General features: G+C 44.3%; 1 protein-coding gene across 11 annotated transcripts in view; it reads left to right on the top strand.

Annotated features, from left to right (window-relative positions):
• The window catches only part of ERC1 (ELKS/RAB6-interacting/CAST family member 1), a 1,928,212-nt gene that overhangs the window by 1,453,303 nt on the left and 453,194 nt on the right, over window positions 1-21,715 (top strand). For all 11 annotated transcript variants that reach the window (XM_085652245.1, XM_085652246.1, XM_085652244.1 and 8 more), the window contains one exon: window positions 17,195-17,355. In XM_085652245.1, coding sequence (XP_085508371.1) covers window positions 17,195-17,355 — 161 coding nt within the window. The remainder of the gene's footprint in view (window positions 1-17,194; window positions 17,356-21,715) is intronic.

The following is a 21,715-nucleotide window of genomic DNA, read 5'->3' as shown; positions in this document are numbered from 1 at the left end:
TTTCTGGTGAGCTTGATGCCCTCTTTTATACTGTTTTATACCTCATATGATAGTCGCACCGCAAAGCATACCAAACAGAATGTTTCATTAAACCTATTTCGAGCACACAACAACTTACTTGGGTATATAGGCTAGGTCAATAGTATTTGCCCTCTTCTGATTGGTTTTACATGTTATATATGATGCCCAACAATGTAAGCATGTTAGGCTGATAAACTGGCTCCTGCCCCATACGTTGAACTTTCAACACATTATTGCTCTCTCCTCTGTAAGAAATACTTTCATCCACTTCTGACACCTATATGACACAATACCCACTAGTTATGCACTTTGCTTTGCACCAGTTCTAATTTGCTGCAATGTTTGCCATGTCAATCAATCAATCATAGCATTTGTAAAGTGCACTACCTACCCGTGAGGGTCTCAAGGCGCTGGGGGGTGGGGGATGCTGCTACTGCTCGAAGAGCCAGGTCTTAAGGAGTCTTCTGAAGGGCAGCAGGTCTTGGGTCTGCCGTAGGTGGATGGGGAGGGTGTTCCAGGTCTTGGTGGCGAGGTGGAGAACGATCTGCCGCCGGTGGTCGCTCTTCAGATGTGGGGGACTGTGGCCAGGGTGAGGCAGCGGAGCTGGCGGGTGGGGGTGTAGAAGCTTAGTCGGCTGTTGAGGTCCGCTGGTCCGCTGTTGTGTGGAGTGCCTTGTGTGCGTGGGTGAGGAGTTTGAAGGTTATTCTCTTGTCAACGGGAAGCCAGTGCAGGTCTCTAAGGTGGGGTGTGATGTGGCTGCGGAGGGGGATGTCGAGGATCAAGCGTGCAGAGGTGTTCTGGATGCATTGGAGCCGTTTCAGGAGTTTTTTTCCGAGGTTCCTGCGTAGAGGGTGTTTTTGTAGTCCAACCTGCTGCTGACGAGGGCCTGGGTGACCGTTCTTCTTGTTTCGGTGGGGATCCACCTGTAGATTTTGCGGAGCATGCGGAGGGTGTTGAAGCAGGAGGATGAGACAGCATTGACTTGCTTGGTCATGGAGAGGGTGGAGTCGAGGATGACCCCTAGGTTGCGTGTGTGGTCGGTGGGTGTTGGAGCTGTTCCCAGTGCAGTTGGCCACCAGGAGTCGTTCCAGGCTGAAGGGGTGGAGCCGAGGCTGAGGACCTCCGTCTTGTCAGAGTTCAGCTGCAGTCGGCTGTTCCTCATCCAGTCGGCGACAGCCTTCATTCCTTCGTGGAGGTTGGTTTTGGCGGTGTGGGGGTCCTTGGTGAGGGAGAGGATCAGCTGGGTGTCGTTGGCATAGGAGATGATGTTGAGGTCGGGCGACGTGGGCGAGAGGTGCCATGTAGATGTTAAACAGCGATGGGCTGAGGGATGAGCCCTGGGGTACGCCGCAGATAGTCTCGGTGGCTTCAGAGCGGAAGGGGGGGGGGGAGGCGGACGCTCTGTGTTCTGCCTGAGAGGAAGGAGGTGGTCCGTCCAGGGCCTTCTCTTGGATCCCGGCGTCGTGGAGGTGTGTTCGTAGTGTGCTGTGGCAGATCGTGTCGAAGGCGGCTGACAGGTCCAGGAGGATGAGGGCCGTGGTTTCCCCGTTGTCTAGCAGGGTCCTGATGTCATCGGTGGCAGCGATGAGGGCAGTCTCGGTGCTGTGGTTGCTGCGGAACCCGGACTGGGATGGGTCCTGGATGCTGTTCTCCTCGAGGTAGCGGGTCAGTTGTTTGTTGACGGTCTTCTTGATGACCTTCGCCGGGAACGGGAGCAGGGATATGGGCCGGAACTTCTTGAGGTCCGCCTTGGGTTTCTTGAGTAAGGCGTTCATCTCGGCGTGCTTCCAGCTCTCCGGGAAGGTTGCTTTCTCGAAGGAGATGTTGATGGCTTGCCGGAGATGGGGTGCAATGGCGATGCTGGCTTTGTTGAAGATGTGGTGTGGGCAGCGGTCTGATGGCGATCCGGAGTGGATGGTGTTCATGATCTTGATGGTGTCGTTGATGTTGGTCCAGGAGAGAAAGTGGTTGGTGCGGATGGTGGTTGTGGGGGCGGGGATCTCAGTGGTTGTCGTGGCGGTCGTGTTGTTGAAGCTGTCGTGGATGTCTGCGATCTTGCGATGGAAGAAGGTGGCCAGCGAGTCGCACAGGTCTTGCGAGGGTGGGATGTTGTTGGTGTTGGAGCTGGGGTTGGAGAGTTCCTTCACTATGTTGAAGAGCTCTTTGCTGTTGTGTGCGTTGTTGTTTAGGCGGTCTTTGAAGGAGGCCCTTTTGGCTGATCTGATGAGGTGATGGTGTCTGCGGGTGGCTTTCTTGTGGGCTGCGTAGCTGTCCGGTTTTCGTTCACGGAGCCAGTTCTTCTCCAGCTTTCGGCAGGTGTGCTTGAAGGCCTGGAGGTCTTCAGTAAACCAGCTGGCTTTCTTGCCGGTGTGGCTGTTGGAGGGTTTCTTGAGCGGGGCGAGGGTGTTGGCGCAGTCGTCGATCCACTGTCTGAGGTTGCTGGCGGCGGTGTCGGCGACGGTGGGCTTGGGGGGTGGGCTCTGGGCGAGGGTGGTGGTTAGCTGGTCTTCGGTGATTTTGCTCCAGCGGCGGCGAGGCATCTGTTGGGAGCGGTGGTGAGTGGTGGGTTTCTGGAAGGTGAAGTGGATGCAGCGATGGTCGGTCCAGTGGAATTCGGTGGTGTGGTTGAAGGAGACGTGGGGGCTGGCGGGGAAGATGGCATCGAGCGTGTGGCCTGCTGAGTGGATTGGTGTTTTGTGACGAGTTGTCTGAGTCCGAGGTTGGCTAGGTTGTCAATCAGGGTGGTGGAGTTGATGTCGTTGTTGTTCTCAAGGTGGAAGTTGAAGTCCCCGAGGAGGATGTAGTCCGTGGAGGCGAGGGCATGTGTGCTGATGTGAAGTCGGCGATGGAGTCGCTGAACTGTAGTCGGGGTCCGGGGGATCTGTAGACGAGGATTCGGTGGGTTGGCGGGTCGGATGCTGGTGTAGCTGTAGTTCCGGCAGGAGAAGGGTCGTTGTGTGCGCTTCGGGGCGGCCAGGCAGCAGGTGCGTGATCGTCCGGCGTTGAGTGCGCGGAGGGTGCTGGAGTTGTAGCGGAGTCGGGCGTCGTGGTGTTTGCGGGGGCCAGGGGTTCTGGCGCTGGGCGAGGTCCAGACACAGACGGGTTTGCCTTAGGCACGCCAGCTGCGCAGCCGCTGCGCGACCTCCATATGAGGAGAGGTGGGAGGGAGAGGTGGCGAATGGGAGAGCAGGGGGGCGGGGCTGCAAGGACGCAGCGGCGGGAAAAACGGGCGAGCGATGGCGGGGGAGGCAGCGGGGGAGCTGGGCACAGAGGAAGGAAATACAGGATTAGGTACAGAGGAGAGAAAAATGAGTTGGGTAAACAATTGCAAGTACAGGCAAGGCAAAGACAGGCAGCGGCGGGAAAAACGGGTGAAGGACGGCGGGGGGGCAGCGGGAGAACTGGGCACAGAGGAAGGAAGAGCAAGGTTAAGGCACAGAGGAGAGAAAAAACGAGTTAGGCAAAAGCAATTTCAGGTACAGGCAAGACAGGCGGAGCCGTGCAGCAGCGTGGGGAGCGACCTGCCTGCGAGCCATGTATGTTGGTTTGTGAAATGTACGCCAATATTGATGAGATAATAACCAATAGACTATAACGTGTTAGACCTTTCAGTCGCCATGATCTGAAGGGCCTATGTGAATTATGAAATTTTGATATTTCGCGTTTAAATATCTTTGCATACCTTTGCCCATGACACACAATACCCATTAGTCATTAGGCATTTCTCCTTGCTTTGCATTAGCTCTAATTTCCTGCATTATATGCCATGCATCTGTCTGTGTAATGTACCTCTTTGACGATGAGATATTAATGGAGAGACTATAACGTGTTAGACCTTCAGTGCTTTTGAAGGGCCAATGTGAATTATGAAATATGAATAATCCACTGTTATATTTCTCATGCTTTTGCCTTTTGTTGCCCCTTTTTGTCCTGTTTTTCCACTCTTAATTCTCCCCCTCTTTTGCAATCCATGATCTCTTCACCGATTATTCATGTTTTTTTCCTTCTCTTTTCTCTCTTTTTTTTCCCCCAATCACTATAACCTCCTGTTGTGCGACACTCCTCACTGTCCCATATATCTTCCATGTAAATACAGCCTTGAGAAAGCCCATGGCCGTCGGGCCACATGGGCGAAACACGTGTCGGCTGTTCTTTGCTTTATGTGTGAAAATTCACAATAAACACATCGGTTTTGGAAACGATCATTGAATTATGGAAATTATTCCACTCATGTCCAACAAATCAAGAAGGCACAGTCCTCTATCCACTAGCTAAACTTGTACTTCGTAATGGCTTCTGGGTGTAGCCATTTATGAGGCACGCGCCACTATCAACATTGGGCACTGACCACTGTAGCACTAAAGCCCATTTCACTAACCTTCTTTTTAATAAAGCATTCTTTATGCTTTCCCCACAGTTGATGGACCTTTCTTTGTGCTTTTTACGGGGAAGTTCTAGCTGCGACAGGACTTTATATGGCATAAAGGTATTGTTCAGTGGCATGGCCTGCTGCTCTGTTTCCCACAAGTATCGAACGCACAGAGTCGGGAGATAAGGGCAAATAGGTTTATATTCACAGGATCATTCGGCACATTTTTCCTATTCTCTGGGTGATCTGTCCCCATGCTTTTAATGTTTTTACGACTTTAATTACTTTAGTCATTTACACAGTTATTATGGGGTGAGCATGCATGGGTTTGGATACCATTATGGGTGTGAACAGTTTTATATTCAGAATGATTATTTCCGACACACATTTGTTGTTCTATTCTAATTTTATTCCAATGTTTTTTTAATGTCTTACGACTTTCCACAAATTTATATGTGGTACGGTATGTTGTTGCTTCCCTAAATCATTATGAATGTCTGATCTTTTTCTCACGTTAGGACCGGTTTTGTTCTAGTAAGAGACATTTAATGGTCTCCGTTCGCAGACCCTTCTCTGGGGATGGTGTGGCATTGGTGTCCGATTCTAAAGTAAGAAATCTGCGGCAAGATGTTTCTATTAGATGAACAAGTTACTTACCTTTGGAAATGCAGTTATCTAGTAGAGACAGGATCTAGTCGCAGATTCCTTAACGGCCCTCCCATCCTCCCTGCTCTGTGAGCTGGTTTCTCCTTTTGTCTACAAGATCCCTTTCTGGGCATTCTAATACCTTTCATTGGGACTGTGAATGGAGTCTTCTTTTGTCTCCATATCCAGTGAAATTTTTATCCAAGGGTTTTTTTAATTTTATGGTTTAAATCGTTATTTATTTATTTCAGCAGATTTTTTCAATATGCAGTTCCTATATGTCGCTCCATGTTTTGGGTGCGGAAAATAGTCACAGAAGAAATTCACGTCAGCTTGGGTGTTGTATGGAGTCCATTGACGTCACATCCGGTGGATTACGTTGATGTGGATTTGCGCGACATCCTTTTCTGATGCGCAGCTGTGCTATGGGGGAAACATTTCCGGATACAGTCTCACGCCTGAGGAGGATTCTAAAGTAAGGAATCTGCAGCTAGATCCTGTTTGTACCAGATAATGTGTTACCGAAGAAAGGTAGCTTGTTCATTAATGCCTTTATAATGTTGGGAAGATCTGAGGATATTTCGGTGCAATTCAGTCGCTAATAGAACAAGCATTGGCATTGCCAATAGGTCTCGCCTTTGGGACCTTATAAGTATTTAGTTATGCAGCACAATATCATTGGTACAACAACATCAACTATTGCATGTCTAAACACTTATAAGGTCCCAAAGGAGAGACCTATTGGCTATGCCAATGCTTGTTTATTTTGTATCCCATTTTTCATAACTGTAAACCGGGTATTCTGACTATTGCATGCTCATTTTGATCTGCACAGTGTATTTTAGTACGTAAATAATTATTTTTCTTATTCTTCCTCGTATAAGTCCTAACAATCTGTGGTGGTAATGCCCTATTTTGCCATCTGTGGAAAGGTTGTTTTCTGTGAAAGGGACATTGTAACCTGTAAACCTGGATACCCACATGTCTGGGACTAGGGCCTGAAGTTTCACGTGTTTTCTTCCCCTTTCCCTAATGCCCTGCTTCTTTTATCTTTACAACTCTTTACTCTTTTTCTAGGCTTTTCGATTAAAACCAGATTGTAAATGAATAGACAGTCTGTATCACTTGATGGAGGCCTTTCGAATGAGTTCACAGATTGTGCGGACACTGATTTGCAAGTCCACTTCCATCCCCTGTGCAAGGAGTAATGCCCTCTGATTGGCAGGTTTGCCCCACTAGTGGTTTCCATCAAGCACTATTCACAAGCGCGCCTCATATTTATTGCAGCGCCTAGAGGGGATTGATTTAGCGCATATTGTGCTTATGGGGCAATGCCAGATAGAATTGGTGTAGCGCTTCATACAAATGTTGACGTCCTGAGCGCTTTTCAGGCGACGATAGAGGCTGCGTGTTTGTTGTGCTTGGCTGGTAGAGTAGGCGCTTATTGTTGCCTGTGTGGTAGGCGTTGGTTGTGTAGTAGTGAGTTTCAGAGGGGCGCTAGCGCTACAATCATGTTGTGGTGAACTTTTAGCCGCACTGAAGCGTGTTGTGATGCGGAAGCGTAGGAAACAGCCACACGTTCAGAAACATACAACCAGGCCTCTGTCAGAGCGGGGCACGTGTATAGAAGCTGCCAGCCCCTTTACTGCCCTCCCTTACATCAGCTAATAAGCTACTCAGCGGGTTGAGCACCTGCTGCAACGCAAACAATAACCACGTCTGTGCTTTATTCAGGGTTTAATGTAATTCTCAGCGTGACATTTTCCGGCCAGCCCGGGCTGCGAAAGCCTTAACCTGACTTGAAAGCATGTCCTCTCCGGGTTAATGACTTCGCTCAGTACTAAATTAGATTTGGGAGCTCTGGAGTAGTTTTCTTGGTCTCTTCGGAACAGTTATTTTGTAGTTATCTAGGCTGCTGACTCATCTCCAATCTGAACCTTATCAGAACATGTGATCGCCTTGTCTTTACAAGAACTCTGCACAGACCATAGCAGCAAGATAGGAAACGGAGGCAAGCCCGGGTGGGGGAGTAGCTTGGGGCTCAGTGCTACCAGAGGTTGTGTTCGTGGGCGGAGCCTGCTCTTAACTGGAGTGAGGGAATGTGTGAGGAGATTATGATTGTATTTGCATTTATATAGCGCTTACTACCCCCAAGGAGGCGATGGAAGAAAAGTCGCGCTTCAAGTGCCATTTCTTTATAATTTACCAATAAACGTATTTGTTATCTGTAGTTTGTATAGTGTGGGTGTCACCCGTTGAAGTTTTTGACACTTACAGTTATTTTTTTGAGACTGTCACGACAGGAGTGGGAGAAAATACGCAAGAGCACGAGTGCGCGAGGGTGAACGGGGGGCTGTCCGAAAATTGTATTTGTTTCGTGTAATAACATTGTGTCACCATTCAATAACTTTAGGACAATATAAAACTATCACAAGCATTGGCAATGCCAATAGGTCTCGCTTTTGGGACTTTATAAGTATTTAGTTATGCAACTGTTGCATGGCTAAACACTTATAAGGTCCCAAAGGCGAGACCTATTGGCTATGCCAATGCAGAGTAAAGCGCGGGTGCCGCGATTATAGCAAAAGTAAAGAAATAGATGTTTGTTTCTATTTCTTTAGCCATAATCGCGGCACCAGCGCTTTACTTTTAATGTTAAAAGTAAAACACCGGTGCCGCGATTAGCAAGCTAAAAATGCTGCCACGGCTTGCAGTGCATGTGAGCGAGTGGTGCGCGCACAGCAGTAATCGCGCCATATGGCGCCTCTGCTGAAGCGCGCGCACATGCACTGCAAGCTGTAGCCGACGGTAGCATTTTTTAAAGCCCTTACTAAAGTCTCTCTGAGCAGCGCATGCTTGCTGACTCAGCGAGACCTAAAAATGATAGGGGAAACAGGGCATCCTTGCCTAGTACCACTGAATACGTGGAAAGTATCTGAAGAGCAACCATTAACTTACATTTTTGCAATCCTAGATGGGGAACCAGTGGAGCTCTCGCAGGTGTTGGGTGATGTGTTCATGAGGTGGGGGAATGCTGAGGACTAGTCTAGCTGCGGTGGTCTGGATGATCTGGAGCTTGCATAGCAGGGAATTGTTGATTACAGCATAGAGGACATTCTCGTAGTCCAGTCTGCTGGTTATGAGTCTATGGGTGAACGTCTTTCTGGCTTCGGGGGGATCCACTTGAAAGTCTTCCGGAGGACGCGGAGGGTGTGGAAGCATGAGGAGGCGACTGTGTTGATCTGGCAGGTTATGGAGAGGGAGGAGTCGAGTATGATGCCGAGGTTCCGGGTGCGGTCCGTGGGGGTAAGGGTGTTGCCGAGGGCGGTGGGACACCAAGTATTGTCCCAGGCGGGTCCAAGGACGAGGACTTCTGTCTTCAACGATTTGAGCTTCAGGCAGCTGCTGCTCATCCAAGCTGCGAAGTCTTTCATTCCTTCTTGGAAGCTGAGTCTGGTTTCTTCCGGGTTCTTCGTGAGGGAGAGGATGAGCTGGGTGTCGTCTGCATAGGATCCCATGCTGTCTGACGATGGTGGCGAGGGGGGCCATGTAAATGTTGAAGAGCGTGAGACTGAGCGACAATCCTTCAGGGACTTCGCAGTTGATCTCAGTGGGTTCGGAAAGGAAAGACGGGAGTCTGGTCCTTTGAATTCTTCCGGCGAGGAAGGAGCAGAACCAGTCGAAGGTTGTTCCCTGTATGCCGACTTCGTAGGGTCTGGCTGCAGGAGTGCGGTGGGAGACTGTGTTGAAAGCTGCGGAGAGGTCTAGCAGCATGAGGGCTGCGGTGTGTCCTTGGTCAAGGAGCACGCGGATGTCGTCTGTGGCGGCGAGGAGGGCGGTCTTGGTGCTGTGGTTGCTGCGGTATCCGGATTGGGAGGAGTCCAGGATGCCGTTCTCCTCGAAGTGTCAGTTGGGCGTTGACGATCTTCTCATGACTTTGGCTGCGAAGGGAAGGAGAGATATGGGTCGGTAGTGTTTCAGGTCCATCGGGTCTGCTGAGGCCTTCTTTAGGAGAGGCCTGACTTCTGCGCGTTTCCAGTTGTCAGGGAAGCTCCCATCTTCAATAAGCCATAATTATAACCAGTGTCTTTGAGACAAGGTCATAGAGAGGCATACTGCTTCTGAAGAGCAACCTTTTCATTTGCCAATAAATAAGGAAGGTATGTGGCATTTTGATAAGAAATCATCTAAAACATTTGGTTCAAGAACATCAGATTTGTTATATAAATTAGTCATTTTTTAAAATTCTGCTAGTATATCCTCAGAAGTAGTTAAGAGGTGACCAGAACTAGAGTGTATGGTGTGAATTTGTTTCTTATCATTTGTGATGTGTAGATAATTTACAAGTAATCTCCCTGATCTAGTAGTCTGAAAGTGGAGCTTAGTTTTATTATTTGATAGTTGTAGGTCAGCTCTTTTGCTTAGTATAACTTGTATTCATATCTGAAATTTTGTCATTGTTTTATATATGAAGATTAGTAAAGGAACTATAAAGTTTTTTATATTTAGATGTGTCTTTCTTGAGTCCTAGGGACTGAGAGGTAAATTAGTTATTGTTGTATGTCATAATTAAAGTAGATACACCCCTTATGGGTGGCTATGAGTACATCCTATCTGATAATTACATGTATCAATTTCATGATTAACCAAGTATCTATTTTATGATTTATCAAGAAATATTGAGAAATAACTTCTAGTAACTTATTTCTAATGGTCTCTTTAAGAATAGTGCCTGCATTCATTCGCCAATGTGGTAGAGGGGCTTAATTTCATCTAGTTGAATGTAGCGTGAGATCATGGCACGATCCAAGATATCAATTTGATGGATTTTAGGTTGAGAAACTATGTGGCATATATTTATAGAGGTAAGTAAATAATCAATTATGGAGTATGAAGAGTGAGGATTGGAATAGAAAGTAATTCCCTGATGAGTAGGCAAATATAGTCTCCAAATGTCTAGTAATTAAAAAAAAGATTTAAAGGTAAGAAGGTATTTGGGGGTATGAAATGTAGGTGAAGATAGATGCTTTAGTAAAGGAGCTTGTATAGTATTAGTCAACACCTACAATCATTGGACCATTACCTAATTTAAGAATGTCAGTAGTTCTACCTTTCGAAACGATGGGGGTCGTTTACTCAAGGGGCATAGATATTAACCAAATGTAAAGTTGTTTTATCAATTGCGACCTTAATATACAAGTTTCTGCCATAAGCATCACAGTATTTATGCAAAACGTTAAAAAGAATCTTATTGGAAAATAAAATAGCAACGCCATTTTTTCTATTAATAGGGGAAGAAATAAACCTACCAATCCACCCTTTAGCCATTGATGACAAATTTGCATTGTTGATATGAGTCTCTTATGTGAAGCAGATGTCAGCTTGATGGCGATGTAGGTAGTCGCTTATTTTCTAAAGGCTTAACAGGGTGTAGAAGCCCTTTGACATTAAAAGATACAAGTTTAAGGTGAGAGAGGAAGGCATAAAATGGATAAGGTAAGAGTAACATTTAAAGGAATAATCAAAGAGACTAGAGAAAAGAATGGACTTATAAGTAGCTCAAATAAGAGTAAAGATCAACAGTACAAACAACTTATAAAATATAGAAACAACGAAGAAACATAACAAAATTTTAATGAGGCCCAGTAGGTCAAGCACAGATAGAAACAGAACCAGGGCCCCAAAACCAGCCACGTTGAATAGCGTTTGGTAAGAGATTTATTGACCTTTCATTTGGTATGTGGATGAAGTCCACTTTCTTGAGCGTCCTTGTGAGTCAGGTGATGTTGATCTAGAAAGTTGATAAAATCCTTAGTAGCACTGAAAGATTTAGGGATACCATCTTTCCAAGACTTCATAATAGATGGTCAAATAAGCCATAATTATAACCAGTGTCTTTGAGACGAGGTCATAGAGAGGCATACTGCTTCTGAAGAGCAACCTTTTCATTTGCAAAATCCTGATGGATGTATATTTTCTTGCCATTGACCATGAGATGCTATTTTGCGAGCTGCTTTTCTCATCATGACCAGATGATAGTGGTGAATCACTTTTAAGGGTTGTTTGACTAGGTTTAGATAGATTGCTTTTCTGTGAAATGGAATTCGGTGATCTTTATCAATCTCAAAAGTTTCCAGTAATTTGAGTTTCAAAAGTTAGGAAATTAGAGTTTGTAAGTAAGAACAGCAGCCTTGGCGTTCAACATTTTCCAGCAAGTTGAAAATCCAAAGATTATATTGTCTAGTTCAATTTTCCAAATTGAAGAGATATCTGGATTTAGAAGGAACCTTGGTGACCAGCAGAGACATTTGGTCAGTTTTCATTTTATTTTCTCTAAATGTCCTTATCAGACACTTTCATTGAGACGCTTGCTATGGCTTGTTGAATGTGCTTTTTTTATCCATCATTTCTATTATTACGAATTGCCTGAATTTCTTCTAGAATTTAGTTTGTGTGCTTCCACAGCATTAGCATTACAGGGAAGAGTGTGAAGTAATCTGTTCTCTTTTATTAGAAGCTTATTGTCAATTGGCGTAGTAGACTCAGCCATTCTTGATAATGTCCATGAGAAAAGACGTGGAAAGATATCTTTATCTGGAATTGGGGGGGGGGGGAAGAGTCACTGATACTTGACAATGAACACAAATGAGCATGCAAAGAAAAGGGCAGATAGTTTTTGATGAAACGTTGTGCCTGTTGCCCTTCATGAATAGAAGCGAGGGTGGCCTGTACTCAGCTGCACCCTTTCCTGGGCAATGAGATCTCCTCCCTGACTGAATTTGGTCAGCTGTAATATACAGGTTGCACAGCCTATGAGCTCCTGAAAGAATGGCACCTTAATGACGCAGAAAAGGTACAAAGAGACTAATTGGGAAAGCAGCATCCAGTCCTCCATGAAACACTCACCGCAATGCTTTTAACATGTCTTTGTCATTGTTAAAAGATAGTCGGAGAGGCCGGCAAACGGCAGCTAAAGTGCAACGTGCATAGTGTGTTGCTTCTGCTGCCGGGTCCCTCAGGGGATTTATGAGGCTTTCTGGGATAATTTTCTCATGTTAATGCAGCCTAGATCTCTACGGCTCCTTAGAAATTAAGCAGATGTAGATGATTGTTTGTATGGAAGCTGCAAATGATGTGATCATTCTTAAGCTGATGGTGATGTGCACAATGCTGTTCTCAAAGCAGTGGTAAGGCAGAAGGCTATTCTTGCGAGGTGAACCGAATGCATTTTTTAGCCTATTTTCTTGTAGTCTCTAATGAGAAAGAAAGCAATGACATCCTAAGGGTAAGGACCAGCATCAGCCTGGCAACTTGCCATGCTTAGAATGTGCTGCAAAAATTAGGAATTCTTCTATCTGAAAGTTATATGAATTAGCTTCGTTTTTTAACTATAACGTATTTTAGTTATCAGAGAGAGATAAAATGTCAGGGTGGAGGCACGTTAAAGATGATGGAGATCTGACATTTATGGAGTAGTTGGGACAGTGTACCCTATAGCTTGCCCTAAATATTTTAATTTCAGAATTCTTAAAAGTGCATTCCCTAAAAGACAAAACTTCTAATAGTATTCCCATTTCTTATTGACACTCACAATGCACTAATAATCATATTACACTCTATGGAATAGTACTGGTCAAAAGGCTGTGCCAGTTGTGGATGCTAATGATGGATGGCTGTGAGTAAGCAAGCTAAAAGCTACAATAGTATACAAATATGCTAGTGGACCTTAGTAGGGACACCGCTGAACTGTGAAGAATAAGAAAGACCTGAGCCTTTTGCTTTGTGGTCCATGACCTGGAAGTACGTCTCTCTCGGATATCTCTCTCCAACCATTTTGAGCAGTAGGCAGCTTTGATCAACTAAATATTGGAAAATTCACTGTAGACTTTCAAGTCAGCTACAGTACTTTTCTGTGGTTTCTCCCTCACAATCTATTTTGGGATTGGAACCTATAATGGCAAGTGTTCAATGAAGACTAATGTAGGCAAGAGTCAGACATTCCTAAGTAACTATGCAGTACATGTGTTTGAAGTCAGTGGCATCCCATTTTACACTGATGGATGTTTTTCTGGCACCCAGGAAACTTCAGTGTCTGCAGAGCTAAGGGATATTTACTGGTGGCAAGTGGTATGTGATTAGTCTATTGTAGATTCAAGGCCATCTTGAACTACCTCTCCCATTACCACTCCCATCTACCCACAACGTTCATCACTCTGGAAGCTTTGTTGTATTGCTTTTGACACATTTTGTATAGACACCCAGTTTAAGAGAGCACTATGACCCCACAATTCACCTTACTTGCTAGGCTGGTTTAAGGTCTTAAAGTTTGTATACTTGATTATTGAAATGTATTTTAATGTTAAGAGTAGAACAATGTGAAACTATGACAGAAAGCCTCAATGTTTCAATTTCTACACCAACAAGCACTGCAGCTTACTTGTGATATTTTTGAATTAGCCGGACCAGGGAATCAGTACCTGATAATAGGTAGACTACTGCAACTGGCTCAGACACTTTTAATGCCTTTAATATCCTCTTCTAGAAATGAATCATCCTGCTAAATCAACAAAACCCTTTCCATTTAGGCCTTATAGCATGAAGCATAAAAGGACAAGCTCTTTCCACCCACAAAACTAGGAAGAAAACAGTCGCTGCGGAGACGACTTGTAGTTCCTCCTAGATAAAGTATGTTACCCATGGAAGTATCCTTATTCTCTCTATGTACATGCCACAAAACATTATTGTGACAGCTGCTAGAGGCAAGCTAAAGATAAGTGTTATTCTGCTGACAGTCTTCTGTTGAAATAGCTGACTCCTAGTGATTATGGCATATTATGGTCACTGCTTCTATCTGGTGTTGATGAACTATGGATCGCTCAGGGGTATTTTAGAGCATTTCTTGTTTCTTTTGGTCTCTCTTTAGGGACTTGCATAATTGTTACATGGTATCGGAACTTATATGTAAACACCTAGATGTGACCCAATGTTTCTCAATCTGTGGTTTGCCCTCTTTGCAATTCTAAACCTTACAAGTGGAAACTCAAAAAGTCTACTAGCATTTCTACAAAAAAACTGTTAAGAAAAGTAAAGCCCCAGCAGCCAACATGTTTTTAACCAGGAAGATTTTTTTGCTACCCATTTTGGTGAATCTAACTTCACTGGCGATGTTCCTAATTTGATAATTTTCTGAAGTTCTCCAGCTAGTTTAACTCGCACCCCAGCAGTACCCAAGTCAGCAATGATGTAGTCCAAAGAGCTTACACAAATATGTTTGTTCTGAGCTTCCCAATGTAAGTAATCTTATTTTTTCTTGAAGTTAATAGTCCAGATTATCCTGTAGACCCTGGAATACTGTGATAACACTAATTACCAGTTATTGGTATCATTTAGAAAAGCAAATTTAGCATTTTGTAGACCTACATTTTCTCAAAATATGCCACGCTAAATTCATTACAAAAGATTGTATTTGATTGTATGATTTATAAGCAAGTTAAAATTAATCAAGATGATATATGATGCAGAAAGAGTGACAGCCTAAAACCAAGGTTTGCTGCAAAACCTAAATCATACTGTCCAATGAAATAAGTTTCCTACAACATATACAAATCTACCCAGTACAATATACCCAAATAGTACAATGATGAGTCCTAAAACAGGTTTTTAACCGTTTTGGTTCGTAAAGTATTTTGCAGAGCATTCATAAGGACCAGAAATGTGTACTTGTTTTCATTCATATAGCCGGAGCACAACATATCCACAATTGTAGCAAAGTGGTAAGAAAAGAAAACTCAGACAGCAGTCATTTGTAAAATGTATTTTAAGATTTTTTTCCACAAACATGGCATGCCACGACATACCTATTCTGCTAGTGTCTGCAGATTGCGGCTAATTAATAATGGCTTTGTGGGTGTTGCTTGTGATGGGATTGCAGTTTCCTCAATTGTCACTAACGAGATGGCTGTATATCATGTTAGCCACTGATGCTTCCTGTAAATCATAACAAAGAAATCTTTGTTTTCCACCATTTTTTCTGCTCCAGCGGGTTTGGCTATGTTGAGAAATGCTCCCCCCAAATGCCCACCAAAATCTGCTACTCATCAAGGGGGCAAATTGCTTGTTTTTCTCGAAGCATTTTATTGCACAAGTTCAACGGAGGATCTCCGCGTGATATCTGTAAACCCCCAAAACAAATATGCTTATAAATGTGCCCGGATGTTCTTCCTCAGCCAACATCTCACTCTTTACTAAGCTCATTCCTGGAAACGTAGAACAAAGCATTTCAGGTTGCTCGCTTATTCAGAGCTTCCACCATTCTTGAAGAAGAAAACTTCTTCATGGTGCCTTTGTAACCATCCATGTATACACTTAGTTAAATGTGATCTTAAGCCTTCCCAAATTGGGTCCTAAAAAGGGCATCATTCTGTTTGTCATCACTGGAGATTTACAAGAGTCTGGGATCTCTTCTAGAAGTATTTCCTATGGTTGTGATTGAAAGTCAATATTGGTACATTGGCCTTTGGAAGCTTTTCTTGTTGAATGTCATAATGAAGCTGCTATTTGAAGTCACCAAACCCAGCCAGAACACGCATGACACACTTTCTGCTACCTTTACCACTGAAAATAGGATATTTCTGCAATGGCTTTTGCTCATTCTCCATTCAAGTGGGGTAAGGCAATGATGTCATAGAGTACCTTGTAAGATTTTATCGTTTTTAACCATCAGGTCCTCGGCATTGAAGATGGGTTCTAATGTGCATTATAACATTCTCTACAAAACACTGGGTGTGATACTGAACATTGACCTGTTATGTGCGAGCATTTGCCTGGGTGGAGAAAATACAATATTTGTAATTCCAATTGACAGTATAAGCTCAAGCCACTGATATATAGTTCTTTGAAATGGTGTTTCGTTTGTAGACCAATCCAATGCTGTGAAGGCTAGAACGATACCCAACCCCTCACGCACCAGCCATTTGTCTGTTATGTCTAATTAAACGTGTTTCCTTAACTTAAAGCTCTTTCTTTGCAATTACTTGGAAAAACTGTAGCAGGTGTAGTCGATTCGTGATTTGTATTCCATAAATGGGAAGAGGTGCATGGGAAAGCAATCTGAAAAGCTAAGAGAAGATTCCAAAGCCCTCGAATTCCTAACCTGCAAGACATTTCCCCTTTTCATCTGTTGAAGTTGTTGGGAGTAGATGCAGGTAGTAGAAAAACAAAATGTACATAGCAATTTAGAATGTACAGCCGGCTGTGCTTGCTTTTCCTTGAGGCTTTTAGACTGCAGAGAGCGGAAACGATTGAATTCCTCAACACAAGAAAAGCAGACCTTTGGTGCATATAATGTAAGGCAGTACAGACGAGGTACCTGCAATGTTAGTTCCAAACATGGCTTCTGGAATGAGTTGTGGGTCTTTCTGTGGCTGCGGTCCTTCTAGGCCGTTGGTTAGGATGCCACTAGCAGGGAATATCTAGCCTCTAGCAGATGAGACTAGATTTTCCCAAAAAGGAGCAAATTTGCCATTTTCTAGGGGAGAGAAGACAAAATGGCACTCTGCTTGTGGCAACAAAACCTCTTGCATAGACCCTGCATCTTTCTGCAAGGGATTTTAAGTGAGATAGGGACTGGGGTGCTGCCCCAAGTAATTAGCAGTGGCTGAGATTAATTCAAGCATTCCACCACTTTTTGTTTTGCTCAGTGTGACAGGTGTACCTAGACCTGTGTCTTATATTTACTGTGGCACGTTATAGCTCTTGGCAAAACCTCAACGTGGCCCCAAAAGAATGATATGTGCCACCATTTCTAGTGCTGAGATGACACATTTTCACAGTGCTTGGTGGCAGCCAAACCCTTGCATTGGCTCTGCATGATTCTGCAACCCCTTGCAGAGTGATGCTGGGCCAATACAAGGGTTTAAATGGCCTATCTTGGGAAAGCAAAAAGGTTTGAAGTTTGTTTTGACTGCCAACTGCACATAGGTTCTAGCTCAAGGGCGGCAATATACTGTGCTGTTCCAATCACACTCATTGACTCTTCTGTTGTTTCTTGTTGATTCTAATGAACAAATAAGGATTGAATTTTAAATATTGGGTTGTATATTGCAACATTTAGCAATTGCCAGTGTAACGTTGTTTTTTCCACCATACGACCCTGTGTAGGTGGAAGAGCTAATGATGGCGATGGAGAAAGTGAAGCAGGAACTGGAGTCAATGAAAGCAAAATTGTCCTCTACTCAGCAGTCGCTGGCTGAAAAGGAGGCCCACCTCACCAACCTTCGAGCCGAGAGGAGAAAGCACTTGGAGGAGGTGCTGGAGATGAAGTAAGCAAGATCAGTTCATTTATTTTGGTCGCGCTTTCATGCTGTGTTTTCTGAGCGCAGCGTATGAAGACGAAGGCTAACGCTGTGGTGAATGCAGCTGTTTCCTGTACTGTACTGTACCGTACATCAGTGAGTGTTTTAGTTACACGACCTGGGAGCTGGCACGTCTTGCTAAATCTTGCCCCGTGTGTGTTGCATCAGACTACCCCTGCTTTCGCTGACTCACTGAAGCCCTCTCTGCCCCCGACACCCTGGGACTTTATGTAAAACTGATCTCCCGCCGATAGCTCCAGCGTCAAACTTTGCCCCTGACCAGGTCAGAGCATGTATTTTCCTTCAGTTGGTTGTTGATGCGCAAAGGGTCTTGCTTTGCCGCCTCCGGTCCCTCCCCAGGTCATGACCTTTGTCAGTTACCTTTGTAGGAGACTGGGCCCGCATTGTTCCTGCCAAATCGGCCTTTACTAGACAATGTTCGAGTCTCGATCGTACACATGTGTTGGCAGGAGAATTCGAGCGCAGCCATCTGTAACGTATGGGTAAACTCGGCTTGGTGCTGCTCTCAGATCCGAGGGCCCGGCCCAACCCTTTTCTTTGATTTTATATGCTCCCTCTGTGGCATTCTCGTCCCCTGGGAGCATCGGTCTGCGGCGGCTGATGCGTTTACGGCCCTGCTGCAGTTTTTGGTCTCTGCTAGCCCTGGTGGAACCCCTGCCACACTCACAGGAAGTCGTGGATAAAATCAGGCTTTGGGAAGAGCAAGGGTGTCCAGCTAAGAAGAAACACAAATGGGACTGGGATGTTTGTGCTCTTTTTAGAATTGAGTAGGCCTGGATTCAAAGCCTGCAGACGGTCGTTGCTTTTTAGGGGTTTTGTTTTTTGTTCTGAAGTTTTATATAGCGCGAAATCGACCCTAAGGTGTCAGAGCACTTTACACAAGCACCAGTCGCATTACAGACGAACACATTCATTTTTGTTGGGCACGGGGAACTCAAGTGATTTGCCCAGAATCACAGGATGTTGAGCGTCCCTGCCGAGATTCGAACCTGGTTCCTTCCCCATCTTCAAAGTCGGCTGCTCTAGCCGCTAAGCCACCCCCTTCCCCTTGCAATGAAAAAGAATAACGAATGAAGCACGAGCATTTACATTTGCAAAGTATCTACTTTCTCTTTTTCAGAGATAATACGTCCTTTCTAATTTTGTTTACATTTCATATATTTGTGTTAATGGTCTTAAAAATAATAATGGAGGTGGAAGAACTCCTAAGGGAAATGCATTGTGCATTATGCAGTTTTCTGTTAAGAGCAACCTCTTTCTTTACAAATGGAAAACTGCCCTAACCCATTCCAAGCAAGGAGTCTCGTAAGGCACCTTGATGGCATAACCTACACATGGTGTTTCTTTGAACTGGAAGGTTTTGCATTATGATAACTGTCAGTGTAGTCAAGACAGGTGGTCAACCCTCAATTGTCCCTTAGTATAATGGTATCTTCATTCAGGAGCAGGGCCAAATAGTAAGCAGAGGGGTTTACAAGCTTTGGGACATGAGAGCAGTTACGTTGTCTTTCATGAGAGACGACTACAGTGTTTTTTCTGCAGGCACTGATGGATTGAACCAGGTAGCAGGCTTATGGTTGTTGGTAAACAAGACTTTGAGGAAAATGAGAGGGACCCCTTGAACACACAAAGGACTAGGGTTCAAAGAAAGAGCACAAAAAGTGTCCTTTGGCAAGACTTAATAAAGGCCTATTTAAATAGGCCTTTATTAAGTCTTTTCAAAGGACACTTATTGTGCCCTTTTGCTGGTAAACAAGGCCAAAAGCTTTACTGCAAAGAGGTCATGAGTTTGTTCGGCAATGTCAGACTCCACTGGAGGCTGTGAAGTTTGATAGCTAGGGAATAGTTGTTGTGGTCACAGAATGGTTCTTCTCATGTTGCTTTTGTATAGGGTGGGTGGCTCTAGAAGAATGGTAAATTTATTGATTTGATCGTTTTAGATTCCTGTGTTAACTACTTCTGGTGGTTCTAGTATTCCAGATAGGTGGGCTATTTTTTAAGTGGTACTTTTCTTGATGGTGATATATTGGTTCGTTTTGCTGTGATAAAGAGAGTAACAAGCACTTCATGTAGCAGATAGTGGAGTGAAATTATTATGTGTGCGGGTAAGGTGGTCACAGCATCTGGTGCTTAAGATGGGGTAGGGCTGCTTTAAGCAGTCCCAAGCGGAATCAAAGTAGGCTGTTTACAATTGAGCACTAGCTCAGTGAGTCAGTCATAAAAAACATAAAAAGACATAAAAAACCAACAAAATATAATCTGTAAAAAAAACTCAGTTAAGAGTACAATTCACCTATTTACCAGGAACAAAATATGCATATAACAAAGAAGCATAGAATATAAAAGCAGTCCTTTCAGGGAACGCCTTGAAATACGGACAATCGATCCCAATAGTACAGTCCTATCGTGTGAGAACAAGGTCTTCCGGGTGCCCCACAATCTAGGGTTGGGTAGAATAGAATGCATCATGTTTATTTCTGTAAATGAAATGGCTTTTTCCAGTGAAAATATGTCTTTATTAACTTGGAGTTTAGCCCTTCTAACCTTAGAAAACTGACATTGAGCTGTAATGGTTGTTTATCGATCTGTAAGGTGAACAGTATCCTTTGGTCGAGTGTGAAACCCAAAAGTTTTATTTGTTGGGTGTGCATCTTTTCTTGGAAAGTCCAGTGAGTTGTAGATGGATGGTTTTGTTATTACTAGTTAGAACAGTCATTACTAATGTCTTCTTTGCAGCGTTGTCCTTCAGATGAGGGGATGTATCAGTTACTGGGGAAGCCGGCCACTGTGATTTGCAGACATCATGGAATGCAGCATTGGCACGATGTACACAACATTCGGTGATGCTCTACCATGCTGCAGACTAGGTTTGATGTGTTTCCCTTGGTGGCTGATGCTGGGGGAATAAAGAGGAAACATTGTTTTGTTTTGTTCAGAGCTTTCCTGCTACTCTTAAAGTCTTCTTCCCTTCATTAAGTTTGGACTTTTGAATGTCCTGGAAATTCCGTTGGTACGGTTGTTACTGCTAACTGATAGTGCATAGCTTTGTGAAAAACTTTTTAAGCAATATAGTGTGCTACTTGCCACCTAAATGCATGAATTCTAATTACACTAGAGCTTCAAATTGTCAAATCCAGCATGTTTGTTTGTTCAACATTTAAGTCCAGGAAGGCGTAAAAGTGGTGACTGTCAAAGGCTCCCGGCAATACCCAAATTGCAGCCACACTAATGATTTCAAACCCTCCTTTTGAGATATATTACCTGGAATGTGCAATTTATGCCTCCTTAATCAAGCTGCCTTCTCCTCTTAAACAGATCGTGGATAGATTCCGATATAGCCCTTTCTGCTCTTAAACATGGCAGAAAAGATGCAAACTTTCCTGCTTATCGAAACCTCTTTGCCAGATGGGTCTTTAAATGGGAATACCTTGTCCACCACGTAGACTATATTTGCCTTGTTGGGTGGTGAAGGGCGGGGGAGAGCGAGAGCTCTTAGAAATAAATGATCCTGAAATGTACATTCTTTTCCTTGACTCAGATTGTGTGGTGAAGGTCCGAGGAAAGGAACCTCACAATGATTTTTAAAAAGCTAAGACACTAAGGAACTTAGATGACTTGAAGATGTTTTGAGTTTGTGAACATTACCCAGTCGAGCCTGGATTTCAATGTTTGTCACCATTGCAGAAATGCTAAGATTTTTGATCAAATTATCGCTGGCACTGAGCAGTCAAAGAAAGTCCGCGGTAAACATTCTCCAAGGTTGTCTGCTTCTCCTTTATAGACTGTGTAGTATATGAGGTTCTTGATTAGGTCTGTGACAGTTACGACAGATATTTGCCGGCGTGGGTGTGGTCAGCCTGGCATGTTCTACTATATTGTGTGGGATTGCTCTGTAATTCAATTTTTCTGGTGGTTTGCATGTGTGAAGTATAGAGGGGATCAGTGACCGCCTCTCCAAAATGGTGTCTCCTCAACATCTGGAGTGCAACAGACTTGAATCTCATGTTACAAATATGGTGAACACTGGGACTAATGGTTGCCAAACGTAACAATGAGAGATCTTGGGGGCAGAGCAGCCACCCCATTTGGTGAACTGGAAGCGTGACATGGATTGGTGTATGTTGGCTGAAAGGGTGGTTTATGGGGTGCGGGGTTGCCCTCGAAAAAGGATGAAAATCTGTGGACCATGTAATGCCACAGGAGCATATCTGTGTGAATTTAACTTCTCCTGGGCCGCTAAGACCTCAATCAAGCCCAACCGGGCTGAGGAGGAAATCCTGTGGGACCCACCAGAAGGCGGATGTTT

This window comes from Triturus cristatus, chromosome 4_1 (assembly GCF_964204655.1).
Source record: "Triturus cristatus chromosome 4_1, aTriCri1.1, whole genome shotgun sequence".
NCBI lineage: Eukaryota > Metazoa > Chordata > Amphibia > Caudata > Salamandridae > Triturus > Triturus cristatus.
The sequence above is the reverse complement of the archived record's forward strand: the minus strand, read 5'-3'. Positions and strand labels throughout refer to the sequence as shown.